A 13,552-nucleotide genomic window follows, 5' to 3' on the forward strand; every position below is an offset into this window, starting at 1 on the left:
AAAATCCTATCTCCTTGAGCTAGAGCTCCCCAAAGTATAAGCCATTCCCTGAGAATAAATAACTCCAGCTTGGAAATGCCACTGATATGCTCAGACCTTTGAGATATAATTTGGTTCAGGGAAACAGTAATATATCATCATTATCAACAATGAAAGTAAATTGCCTACCTTGTGTGTTACATACTGGCCAGGTGCCAGGGTCAAAGGCATGGTCCTTGCCCTTGAAAACTTTGTCATTCACTTAGGAAGATAGTAAATGGGCATTCAAAACAAAGCCAAACAGGAAATAGAGCCTTTCTATTCGTAGGGGTAGGCTAAGCACTGTAACAAATTTCCCTTAAATCTGAAGAATGGCCTCCTTGGAGACGAGGACTCCTTTTTAGGAAATAGAAAACATGGAGGATTGCATGGGAGGTTTGGGAGCCGTGCCAGTACCTCACTCCTGCCCCAGTTCCACTGGCCAGAATAGGTCACTCAAGTTCATCTTTCAGTCTAGCTATGTGCCCTGGAGTCAGAAGAAGTAGCATTTGATGAACAAGTGACATTTGGCTTCACCACAGGTTCTTTTGGTGGCAAACAACCAAAACTGATTCTGGCCAGTTTCGGTGCCAGAAGGAATCTCTGAATAAGCACTGGGGCATATCGCCGAATCAGGGAAAGGGCCAAAACCAGGAGCTAGCGTGGCCCGGGGGTCTCAGTGGCAGAGCTTGCATCTTTCTGTCTCAGCAGCACTTCGGCCCAACCCAGCCTGCAAGGCTCTTTCTATTGGAGTTGATCACACTCATGTCCCATCAGAGCCTGAGCTCATTGAGAGAAAACACAAGAATCAGGTGAGATTCTTGCCATGGAGAGTGCAGCCTGGCCTTGAGAGGGTAATGGGGCTTCCTGCCCCCTGTTCAGTTTGCTCACCAGGTGACAGAATAGCTGGACTGCTGGTGGTCACGGCCCTCAAAGGCAGGGTGCCTTCCACATGGGCAGAGAGGAGCCCACAGTGCTAAGTTTACTCTCAAAACACTGAGGAAGGCAAAAAAAAAAAAAAAAAAAACCCTGTAGGGCCCAGGAGTAATGTGGAGAGAGAAAAGGTTTGCCCTGCATTTTGTCTCCATGATGCCTGGTTCCATGTTTCATATTCCCAGAACCTTATCTTTCCAGGGAGAATAGGGATTACCTGTGAATTGGTCAGTAAGTGCAAAAAAGGCAAACCTAACACATGGCCATCAGGGCCTACATCTCTGCATCAATAGTTCTTCCCAGAGGATGGGGCAGCTGTGGGCTGCCCAGGAATTTTTTCGGTGGAGTAACAAAGGCAATGTGATTGCTGAGCAGTGCAGAAAAGATATGTATATATCAAGTCAAGTAAGAGTGACTCAAGGGCTAGGGAATTGGGGAAGACTTCCTGGAAAAGGCTCAGCTGGCCTGGGAAGCAGGTCACTGGTGAGTGGAAGGTATTCCGGCTGTACAGGACCAAGGGCTTGATTCATGTGGCATTTCCTCTAGGTCTTTCACATCTCAAAGGAGGTAGCTTTTATTATTGGTTGTTTTTTTTTTATTATTATTGCTATGATTGTGAAAGTAATAATGTTTATTACAGAAAAATCCCAAAATACTGATAGGCCAATGGACTTTTTATCTTAGAGTCGCTTTTTAAAGTGAAAACTTGTAAACAACTCAAATGGCCATCCAATAAGGAATGATTCAATAAATTATGATAGATCCATACGGCGAGCTGTTAAACAGCTGTTAAAATAGAGTCTATGCACTGAGAAGAAAATGATGTGCTAAAACAAACTGTACAGTTGTGTGAATGGTATCATTTGTTTAAATATGTGTGGATGATGTGCAGGACAAAGGAGGGCAGCAACAAACTACAATACCAATATTTACCTCTTAGACGTGGGATCGGAGAAGGGTGGAGGAGAACCCCCCTTTTCACATGAGAAATGACCGTATCACTTCTAGTTTCCTTAAAATATTTGAATATATTTTCAGTAATAAAACCATTTTTATAGTAGCCTTTGGTTTTCCAGAAAATTGAGACTTTTGATCATCTCATCCCAAAGCCTGCAATTTATCTACTTAATAGTCTAATTGATTTTCTACTAGGTTCATCAATATATTTCCCATTGCAGTCATAAAGTTTTATTTACTTCAGGAGATGGGAATTGGCTGGTTCATTTTTTAATTTTTTATCAAACTTATTAAACTACAAGAGAGTTAAGCCAATGTGTCTTTCTGTTGTGTTATAAGCAGACATAAGAGTCTGCTTGGCTGTGAATGTATTTTGTGGCAGTTATATGTCAACATGCCTGTCCTCAACCCTGAACTTCTTCAAGGAAGGGACCGTGTTTTCCCATCCCTATATTCCCAGCACCCAGCCTGATATTTAGACTAGATGTTCAATAACTTTCAGTTAAATGGATGCATAAATTAGTGAAAAATAATTATAACTTTCTCTGATCAAAAAAAAATGTTTCTGTGGAGGGGAAAGTGTTAAAAGAAAAAATAATGTATTCATGAAATGATCGGAACGCTGTTGTGGAGAGCCTGTTGTGATGCTGGGGTATGATAGGATAGCTCTGACACTTTCTTGCAGAAAATTGATCATAGCATTAGCTGTAATATTAGTCAAGACTCCCTTGTTGCTACTCACAAAACATCTAATTTAAGTATCTTAAGGAAAGGAGAAATTTATAGCTCATAGAACTCAGAGAAACTGAGGGGTAAACTCTGGCTTCAGAATGACCAATAAAGAACTCAAATGAGGTTAAAAGAGCTCCATCTCTACCTCTCAGTTCTATGCTGCTTTCTTTCTCAGGGTTACTTTCTCTGTGTGGTTGCAAATGGCCACTACCAGCTCCAGATTTATGTCCTACCACCTTCAAGTCCAACAGAAAGAGGATATCTTTTACCTAAGAGTTCTAAAAGACATATGTCCTGGGGCTGAATTTCAATCCCAGGTGACCTCACTTGGGTTACGGGCTCATCACATGACCATGGAAATGGGAGGCCTGAGCCACATGACCATTCCCAGATCAGGGATAGTGTCAACCCTACCTGAACTTGACCTGTGCTAAGAATTAGGAAGAGACGATGCCCCCAAAGGGGGTACCAGAGGAAGAGGGAATGGGTGGACACTGGGAAGGCAACAGAGCACATATCCACTTAGTGCTTGAAGCAGCCGTGTAGTGCGTGTAGTATAGGCAACCTGTACTGAAGAGTGAACACTGTGAGGCCGGGCATCCCTGTTAGATAGTCATCACTGAATCACTGTTGTCCCCCAATTTGCTTCATGGAGTGAGATCGGCTGTTCTTTAGAGACAAGCCATGCTTGAGATCATAAACTAAATATGCTATTAAACCTGCTATGAAAATTGGCAAGATCTTCTTGAAAAGTAATATCAAAATATGAATAAAGTGCCTTAAAATGTTCATACTTGGACTTAGTAATTCCATGTTTTGGAATCTATCATTCAAAAAAAATGTGAAAATATATTGAAAGCTTCCTGAATAGAGATGTTCATTTCAGTGTTACTTAGACTGTCAATATTTAAAGACTAGAAAAAAATCTAAAGTCCTAATAATAGAAGATGATGAAGTTAGTTATAAATTGGGCATATGATTATATTTTATACAACCCTTACAATAATATCAAGGAATTAGGTCAGTAAATGATATTACATGGAGAAAATGATACTAAGTTTATCATGATCTCTTCAATATCAGAACAAAATCTACATAATATATTATGTTTATGATAACATGCTTCCCAAAACACGCAACATATTACAAAAGTTAAAAAGTCATACATGAAATTAGGCCAGACTAGTGATTGCTATGTCTAGAGATACTTGGGAAAATTTTTGAAGATGGGTCAGTTTATTGGTTTCATTATTGTCCAGCTGCAAAATGTATGGCAAACCATACATCTAATTCAACTTGTCAATTGTAAGTAGAAAGTCACTTACATTAGGCTGGTGATTTTTCAACTCCAGCTTGAGAGTAGATGGCATTTCAAGCACCTTCACAGAAAGATGCCAACTGAACCAGATAGAACCAGAATTGCTCAGAGCTGGGTTCAGTGTTAAATTCTGTTTGTTCTCTGCAATTAGAGAACTCTGTGACCTTCAATCCTGGTGTAGCTCATTTCACATTATATATGTGTGTATCCAATTGTCGTGTTGTACACCTTAAACTTAAAGTCACATGTCAATCATATTTCACTAAAGCTGGAGGAGAAAACATTGTGAATAACCCTGTTCAAGGAGCATCCCACGCATCTTCTAGAATCCAGAGCTTAGAGCTTCCGACAGAACTGCTGCTCCTTAAGTTAGTAGCTCAGAAGCTCTTAGTTAAGAAACAACCAGCTAAAGGGGCCCTGGAGAGCAAACAGCTAACCACTCTTTAAAAATACTTAGAAGTTTCGGGAACAGCTAGCTTGAGCTATTAAAAATTCCCACGTTAACTTTTAGCTTTAGAAGGAAATTTTAGATCCTCATTGTGTTTTTGTTCTTTGCTTTCCATGGTATTTCTTAATTATTGGTTGGAATAAGCAATGGTCTGGAAGCTGTTATTCTGGTAGGACTTTTGCAACTGGCACGACCTTCATTAACAAAAATAAAGTCCTTTTCCTTTTGTTATTGAAGGAGGTTCAACTCAAACTCTCTGTGTGAGTGATTTAGAAACCAATCCAAACTGGTTTAATCAAATAAGGAAAATTAATGCCCTAATTAGCTGAAAGTCCATAGGCAGGACTGGCTTCAGACATAGCATGATAAAGTGACTCCAATGCAGTCAACTGGGAAACATTACTTTTTCCTCCACAGCTCAAGTCTAATTCTATCGGCATATTGGCTTCCTTCTCAGACAGACATCCCTCTGCTTGGCATGAGATGGCTCCTCCAGCTCTGAGGCTAAATGCTTCCAGGTTTACATCACAGGGAGGGAGAGCTTCCTTCTCTCAACTGTCAAGCAAGGTCCCGTGTCTGGGCTAGTCCTTACGCCCCCGGGTTGGCGTGTGCTAACCAGCTTCTTCTAATCAGGGCTCATTCCAAAAGTTGGCCAGAAAGGAGGGCGGGAGAAGTCAATCCACCTCAAACTACATGGGCAGAGAATAAGTGACCAGAAGGTCCTCAAAGGAAAAGTGGGGTGCTGGCTTCCCAGAAGACGAATGGTATCCCGGTTGACCAAGACAGGCATAGCCATCATGGAAGGCAATTTAAATGCAAATGTGGTGATTTACCAGCCACTGCGCTCTTCGCTGTCCTGGGATTGGGGCCATGTGGTGAGTTGTTCCGAATGTTTATACATGGTAGCAAAATGCCTGGGAAATATCAAATGAAAAACTTGTGTACATTGACAGATAGTAAGTGCAACATTGCCTGTGGTAAATTCATCAGATCATAGATGGATTACAATGCATATCACCAAAAACTGCAGTGACAGAAAATGACATGAAAGGAGTGCAGTACAAGTGATTCTAAACATCAGTTGGTATTTTTTCACCTGTAAGATGGGAACAACGAATGTGATTTAACATGCTTGCCGGGAAGATTAACAACGATGCTTTCTGAAAAATACAGGAACTCAGTGCCTGGCCCATCAAATTGTCCAGTAAATGTGAGGCCCTAAACCCTCCCTCTTTGTCCTAACCTCATTTCCAGGTCAATTTCATGAGGTTGCTGTAAAATGATATACGTGGGTATAAATACCAAACATGCTATGTGTGCCCAAACTCCAGAAATGAAAACTGCTGGAATGTGTCAAATGTCCCCTTAAATAAGAACAGAAAATAGATTCCATCCCCACAGCCAGCTCCATACTATGAATAGTGCTCGTTTTGGAGAGATTTCCAAGGTTTATTTATACACAATAGGTACAAGGGTATGAATGATTAAAGATACCTGCCCTAGATGGAGCAGGATATAGGGGTAGCTCAAGCAACATGCTTGCCACCTTCCTGAATCTAAGTGCCATCTTCTCTGCCATGTGTTTGCTTTGTAGACACTGGAAAATCCCAAGTATGAGTTGATCATCGAGGCCCAAGATATGGCTGGACTGGATGTTGGATTAACAGGCACGGCCACAGCCACAATCCTGATCGATGACAAAAATGATCACTCACCAAAATTCACCAAGAAAGAGGTAAGCCACTGCTAAGCACCACTCTTGATTGCTGATCAATATTAAATTGTGTAGCATGGCCCCTCCTGGCTCCTGTTTGCAAAATCCAAACACTCTCTTTTGGAGAAAAGATGATATTTTGCTAGAAAACTATTTCACATTTTTATCTTTCTTTTTTTTTTTTTTTTTGTAAAGCTGAAAATACCAGAGCATTATGAGAACAAAAGCATTGAATCTTGTTAAAGTCCATAAGAAAATAACTTAGAATGCCAAAATGCCATTTTCATAGTTTTATCGGTGCTATTTAGTGGTGAGTTATGTGAGTCCCATTGTGATTTTAGCATAACAATAACTATTTTTTTCAGCAAATATATATTGGGAGGCCAAACAGAACAGCTGCAAAAGGGTAAAGCAGATTTTCTTGGCAATAGCAAGGTGGCCTAGGAGTTTATAAATAACAACCAAGTTAGCTTTTCTGGGAGAGCCATTACTTATTTTGGGCTCCTGTGCTTTTATGATTATGGATCGTGGGTGTTGTTTCACTTCTGTTGCAAAGGAGAAAACTGGGGGATGGGCTGAGGACCCAAAATTACATTCTCGGTTGCTACATTGGTATCCAAACCAGGAAGACACTTGCACCATGCATCTGATGGAAATATGCTAAGATCATGGTTTCCTTGAGGGCCATGGCCAGTGTCAAGGATCTGACGCCCCTCTTAATGACTGAGAATGTAGAAGGAATGATGGCAGCCCCTGCCGTTTGCCAAGCCGTTATTCTGCATCTCCCGTTACCACAGGCTCTCCACCTTCCACCCATCGCCTTAGTGAACTGTGTGAGGTTGGTTTCATTAACCTTTTACCAACGACGGAGCTTATTTTAAGCTCAGAGAATCTAGATCCCTGCTCCAGGATCCTGGGCGGAGTAGACAGTAGAAATGGAATGTGAGCACAGCTCCGTGTGGGCCATGCTCATCCGCCCTAAGGTTCCCCAGCCTCCCAGGTGTTCAGAGAAAAGACCCAGCCCTCTCAGCGTCCTGGCTCCGCAGTGACCTCTGCGCCTCGGCAGCCCTGCGTGACTCATGCAGGAAGAGGAAATCTCCCTCTCCTAGTCTTGGGCACTCAGGATTCCAACCTCAAAACAGCAAAGCCCACCGTAGCTGCTGTGGCTCCATGCTGTTGCTCCCACGCGGCGTTCCTATCGCTGCATACGGGTTGGGTTGCTCATTATTTCCATGTTGCTGAGACGGGTGTTCCAAGAAATTTGTTCCACAAGTTACACTGGTGTAGGATGGGGGCCGTGGGGAGACTTCGGGTCAACCAGATGTGAGGAACACTGAGTTGAATAGTTTGAAAGATTTCTTTTACGGCGGGACTTCTGGGTAGCTTTAAAATGCTGTGTTTCTCTGAGAGGGGTAGGCATGATCTGTAGGCTTTCTCAGACTTACTGGGCCTGGAAATAGTTTCTCCTGGATCACCTCCTCATGTCTCACTGAGCTAATGTACCATGGAATATTCACCGGGGATAGTGGTTTATCTGCATAATTTCTTGTGAACTTATTTCGAAAAAGAATTCAAGGCACATTGTAATTTTCTGTATAGATGTGGTAATGAAAATAGAAATTGGATAATCCCAATCTAAAATAAGAAAACCTATCAAAGTTACAAGGTGGTCAGGTTAATTAGTTATTTCAGTGAGGCTCCTGTGACTCAGGAATAAAAGAAGTGTGTGCCTTGTCATAGACTAAACATTGTGAGAAACTATTTTTGATTGTTTTTGTTAATACCACTGAACTCAAGGAAAAAATTAACATAGATCTTAATGTAAAGTAAGAGACTCTGAGCGGCAAAATGGAAACTATATTCTTCACCTGTGGATATTGACAAAAGCACAGAAATTCTCTTCAGATGGACAGTGGGCTTGAGATTCTCTCAGGGCAGAGCTGGTGTTCAACTCATATGGAGACATAAGTAATTAATAAGATGAGAGGAATGGGTAGCTAGCAAGAAGCATCAGACTCTCTCGCTTAGATATTGTGTCCCAGAGGAGTCTCTGTCCAAGGTTGGAAAAAGTAAACCTACCGTTAAATTTCTAACATGTTCCTGGAAGGCTAGAGTTTGCGGTTGAGGAGGGTCCCATCCGTTTCAGATGCCGGGGTTGCTTGAGGCAGTACAACAGAGATGGATGTGGAGGGGTGGGTTCTGGGACCAGGACTGGATTCTAGTCCTGCTGACCAGACACGGGCACGAGCATGTGGACCATCTGCTAAACATTCTCGTTTCTTCGCCTATGAATGGGGCTGTTACTAAAGCCTGCCTCATTAGGTTCTTGTGAATGTTAAACAAGCCGATAATGAAAAGCATTTAGATAGTGCTGGTCACCTCATACTCTCTAGACTGTTGGTCATTGATGAGGACCGAGAGGATAACAATGGCAGTAGTTCAGAAGGTGGTGGTGGGGAAAGTGAGATAAAGGCAGTGATGAAGAAGGTGGTGGTGAGGAAGAGAGTGGTAGTGGTGACGATATGATAATGACAATGTTTCTAAAACTTAAGAGGCCAACTGATACCCTCATCTTAAAGGGCCATCTCCCCTCCATGTTGAAAGGGAAGTTTTTCTGTCAAGTAAACTTTTTCTTTTAAAGAAATCTGTGAACCTGCTCAAGCACTTCAGAATACATGGTTAGGACCATAGAGTTCTGAGGGAAAAGGAATTCTGGAGGAGAGATGGCAGAATCTGTAAAATGCGTCACTATGAATGAAAGCAAAAACAGGCCAGGAGAAACCCGTTAGAAGGAGAAGGAGAACTGAGGAGAAGGCAGTCTAGGTTGGAATCTCTAGAATGTGGAAGAGTGAAATTACAGGATGTACTAGGAATTGAGGGTACATAGGGGGCTAGTGATCTTGAAGTTAAAATACTTTTTAGAGATGAAGGTCAAGGTGCAGTCATTCTAGAATGGACACGGTGGCCATCTGGGGTGGAGGGTGTCTAGAAGAAAGCTTTGCCAGAAGATGTTGTCTCATGTTTCTACATACATTATGGCATTTCTAAGGAGAGTTATAAGAATATATGGTGGTTGTCTTTTAAAAAAATTCTGTTTGACATGATTTGCCATCTCCAGAGAAAAGCATTTTTTAAGTGTTTCAAATATCAGTTTAAAAGAGAAGTTATTAACAGAGACTGGAAGTAATGCTCTCTTCAAGGAGGGGTGGGTAGCTTCTCTTACGTAAACGTCTGTTGGTAGACGGTTCCAGGTCAATGTGGCAACAACATGACACTGTCAGTTTCCCAGCTTCTGCTCTCTCTTGTCTGCTTTCTCCAAGGCTGCCTTGTGGTACAAGAGTCACTGCAGCACCAGCCATATAGCAAGGAGGATGAAGCAAGAAATGAGAAGGGCAAAGAAGGGCCCGCCACTTAAGTAAATGTGATTTTAAAAGCCTCCCCTGAAACTCAAATTACTTCTGTCCACATCTCCTTAGTTACCCTTATCTGCAAGGGAGACTGAGAAATAACTCCAACCATCATTTGATGGCATGTTGTGGCCCTTGATAATATAGGGGTGGTTACGAAGGAGAGATATCTTAAACGTTATTTTTAAAAGAATTCTTAGTGCAAAGTACACCCATTTGTTGTTCCCTTTGTGTTTATTTAAACTGACTAGAAACTTGCTGAGCACTAAGACCCGCACCTCTTTTTCCCTGTTGCATTCCCAGCAGGCACCCAAAAATTCCATATTTTCCTAATGTTTCCTAGAGATAATGTTAACTGGGAATGGTGTTACTGAGTATGGTGAACCAAGGTCATAGTTAATATTGCTACTGATATGTGGAAATCAATTTTTAGTCATTGACTTTCAAAACAATGTGGATTAGAAGCATTATTCTCTCTAGGGAGAGTCTTCTGTGACTTTTCCTAATAGCTTTTAACACATGGCTTTAACTAAATGTTTGTTTTGACTTTTCTAGATTAGGTATTTTGAAATGATTTCAGGAAATCTAATTAAACTCTCCAAACCCAGAGTTTAAATTATAGCTGAGAATCTCAGTCCTATTTAGAGCAAAGTGACTTGTCCATTCCTCTCTCTAAAATTATTTTTTAACTTCTTATTTGGGCCTAGAACATAGCTGATGTTCAACAAATACTAACTCATATTTTCATATAAACTCTAGATCGCAAGGATTAATAAGTTTCCTATTAATTTTTGTGTTGTTGTTCTATTACACTTGTTCCAAATTTCCCCCATTGCTCTCCCCTGCCCCACTCACCACCCAGCTCCCACAGTCAGTCCCCACCCTGTTGTCCATGCCCATGGTCATTTCTCCCTGTTCCTTTACTAAACCCTTCCTCTTCTTTCCCCCCTTTCCCCCCCTCCCCCCTCCCCTCTGGCCACTGTCAGTCCGTTCTTGTTTCCATGCCTCTGGTTCTATTTTGCTCACTTATTTGTTTTGTTCATGTGGTTCCTCTTATAGGTGAAATCATATGATATTTGTTTTTCACCATCTGACTTATTCACTATTATTTTTTTTTAATGTGCTTGCAAATGATTTTAAGATTTTTAAAAACACATTGAGTTTTTCTTCATTTATTCAATCAATTAATTTTTCAGATTTTACCTTAAAATGGACACCAGTAATTTAGACTTAATAATTTAGGATTTTTTTTTATTTGATTAATTATTTCTAAAGTAAAAGTTTCAATGTTTGACCTATAACATTATAAAACCTATAATAAAAATGGCATAAAATTTGAAAGGTCCTGTCCTTTAGCTAGAAGATGAGAGGGGAACAGGTAAATGCTGCAGTTTTCATGAAGAGTGAATGTGAATGACGCAGCTGGAGGCCCGCAGGCTGAACCCAAACCACTGGCAGATACTTGTATCAGGTTATCCAGTGGGTGTTTGGGGTCCCATCTCCAATTCCTAAAAGCCAGGTGTCAGGTCTTCAAGAACTTGATGCCTCAGGAATCTTATTTCTATTTCAATTATTAGCTTTTATAATAAAATACTTTATTAGTTAACTGCCTAACTCTCCCTGTAACGGTTTTTCTCTTACACGTTTGACTGCAAACTCTATGGCCTCTCCTCTATCTAATTATGTAGCACCTTTTTCTATAGGACAAAAGCAAAAAGTCTAGTCTTTTCCATAGTGGGTTGATAGAAACTTGCTCTGTATTACTGAGAGTTTGGAAACTTTTTTTTTTCACCTTCATAACACAATTCATTATTGAAAAACTCATGTAAATTTTGAGAACTGTTGTTAAATTTGAGAAAATACCGAGTTCTGCATATATACGAGCTACGCAATTTCAAATATTCTTGTGTAGAGACTAATCTTTACATTGAAGACCTTGTTAATCATGCCATTCACATCCTTGTTTGGAGGCTTATTAAGAGTTTTATATTATCTTTATTGATGTTAGTTTGGCAGGTCAAACTGCAAGAAATTTAAATCTTTACCAATGTGCTTATTATGATTTACTTCTCTTCATTAGCAGGTTTACGAGTATCAAACAATCAGGGAGCTATTTTATTTCTCATGTTAGAAACCTTTCCTCTTAGGGAATTATCTGATGCAGGATGATGTCAGAATTACATGTATTTATTTCATCCCTTAACTTTATCACTTTTGCTTCATATCCCATTAATTTAATAACAGCTTTATTGAGATATAATTCACATGCCATAAAGTTCACCCTTTAAAATGTACTATTCATTGGATTTAGTACATTTGCAAAGGTGTGCAACAATTACTACTATCTAATTTCAGAACATTTTCAGCACCCCAAAAGAACCCCCATGGCCCTTCACAATCACGCTTCACCCCGTTTCCCCACAACTCCTAGCAACACTAATCTTTTTTGTTCCAGGGAACTTGCTTATTCTGGACATTTCGTATAAATAGCATCAGCTAATTTGTGACTGGCTTCTTTCAGGCAGCGTAATGTTTTCAAGTTTCCTCGATGTTGAAGCGTTCATTTATCAGACCTTCAGTTTCTATGGCTGAGTAATACTTTATTACATGGCTAGACCACAATTTCTTTATCCATTCTTCCGCTGATGGACATTTGGACTGTTTCAACTTTTTGGCTCTTGTGAATAGTGCCGCCATGACCATTCGTGTGCAGTCCATTAATTTTGTATCTATATAAATTTTCTCTCAGTTCCTTAATAGTTAGAATGAAAAAGTTACCCATAACATGGGTCCAAATTAGGAATCTACACAAAAAAGTTCTCACTTGTTTTATTGAAACATTTCAAAATGTCTACCTAAATTTCAATTAATATGGCTTATGCAAGATTTACTGACTTCTTTTTAATAAATATAACATTTCCATACAAAAAAAAGCACACTAATCCTGAGTGGTTTTATTCTCAAGTCAAACATGAAACCAAAATCAAGAAGTAGAGCCTGATCAGCATCTCAGATGTATCCTAAAACCCTTCCCTGGCACCACTGCCTAAAAGTATATTGCCTAATTTCATGTATTTGAGTGCTTCCTTGTTATTTTCCTGTTATCGATATTCAGCTTACTCCACAGTGATTAGAGAATATTCTCTATATGATTATAGTAATTTGATATTTGTTTGAGACTTCCTTTACAACTGAACATGTGATAAATTTTGATAAATGGTCCATGTGTACTCAAAAAGAATGTGATTTTGACAGTTTAATATTTTTTGTTCAAATCTTCCATATATTTTTGTACTCTTATTCTATCAGTTACTGAAAGAGTAACTATGATATCTATTAGGGTAGACATACCTATTTCTCTTATTATATCAAGTTTTTCTTTGAATATTTGAAGCTGTGTTATTAAGTGCTTACAAATTTAAACTTATTATACTTTCCTGATGCATTGATCCTTTATTATTACAAAACTTAACTTTCTATCCCTGGAAATGCTTTTTACTTTAACATTTACCTCATCTGATATTAGAATAACTACCCTAGCTTATTTTAGTTACTGTCATCATGGTATAAATATTTCTTTCCAAAGGCAAGTACCAAATATTTGGGTTTAAATCTACCAATCCTATTACTTATTTTCTATTTGTTACACTTTTTAAATATTTCATTTTCTCTCATTTTTTACCTCTTTCTGAATTAATTTTTGTCATTCACATCCTGCTCCAATAACTTATCTGTTATATTTAATTTCACATTCTTACAGTAATTTGAGAAATAACATTTGTTATACTTCATATTCTTATAGTAGTTCATGAGAAATACATCCTTGATTTAAGAAATCTAATATAAATTAGCATTTTACCACTTCATGGATACTGCAAAGACCTTAGAACATTTGAACTCACTTTATCCCCTTCCTGTCCTTTGATATATTATTGTCACGTGTTATAATTTATGTGTTTTAAATTTCACAAAAATATTATTTAATACATACTTACTTATATTTGCCAATTGATATACTGTTTATA

General features: G+C 39.4%; 1 protein-coding gene across 1 annotated transcript in view; it reads left to right on the forward strand.

Annotated features, from left to right (window-relative positions):
- The window catches only part of CDH13 (cadherin 13), a 1,018,642-nt gene that overhangs the window by 868,999 nt on the left and 136,091 nt on the right, over nt 1–13,552 (forward strand). Inside the window, exon 8 of the mRNA XM_090259850.1 lies at nt 6,001–6,141. Within this exon, the coding sequence (XP_090115976.1) occupies nt 6,001–6,141 (141 nt within the window). The remainder of the gene's footprint in view (nt 1–6,000; nt 6,142–13,552) is intronic.

The sequence above is a fragment of the Furipterus horrens genome, unplaced genomic scaffold (assembly GCF_987537825.1).
Source record: "Furipterus horrens unplaced genomic scaffold, mFurHor1.1.pri manual_scaffold_13, whole genome shotgun sequence".
NCBI classification, from domain to species: domain Eukaryota; kingdom Metazoa; phylum Chordata; class Mammalia; order Chiroptera; family Furipteridae; genus Furipterus; species Furipterus horrens.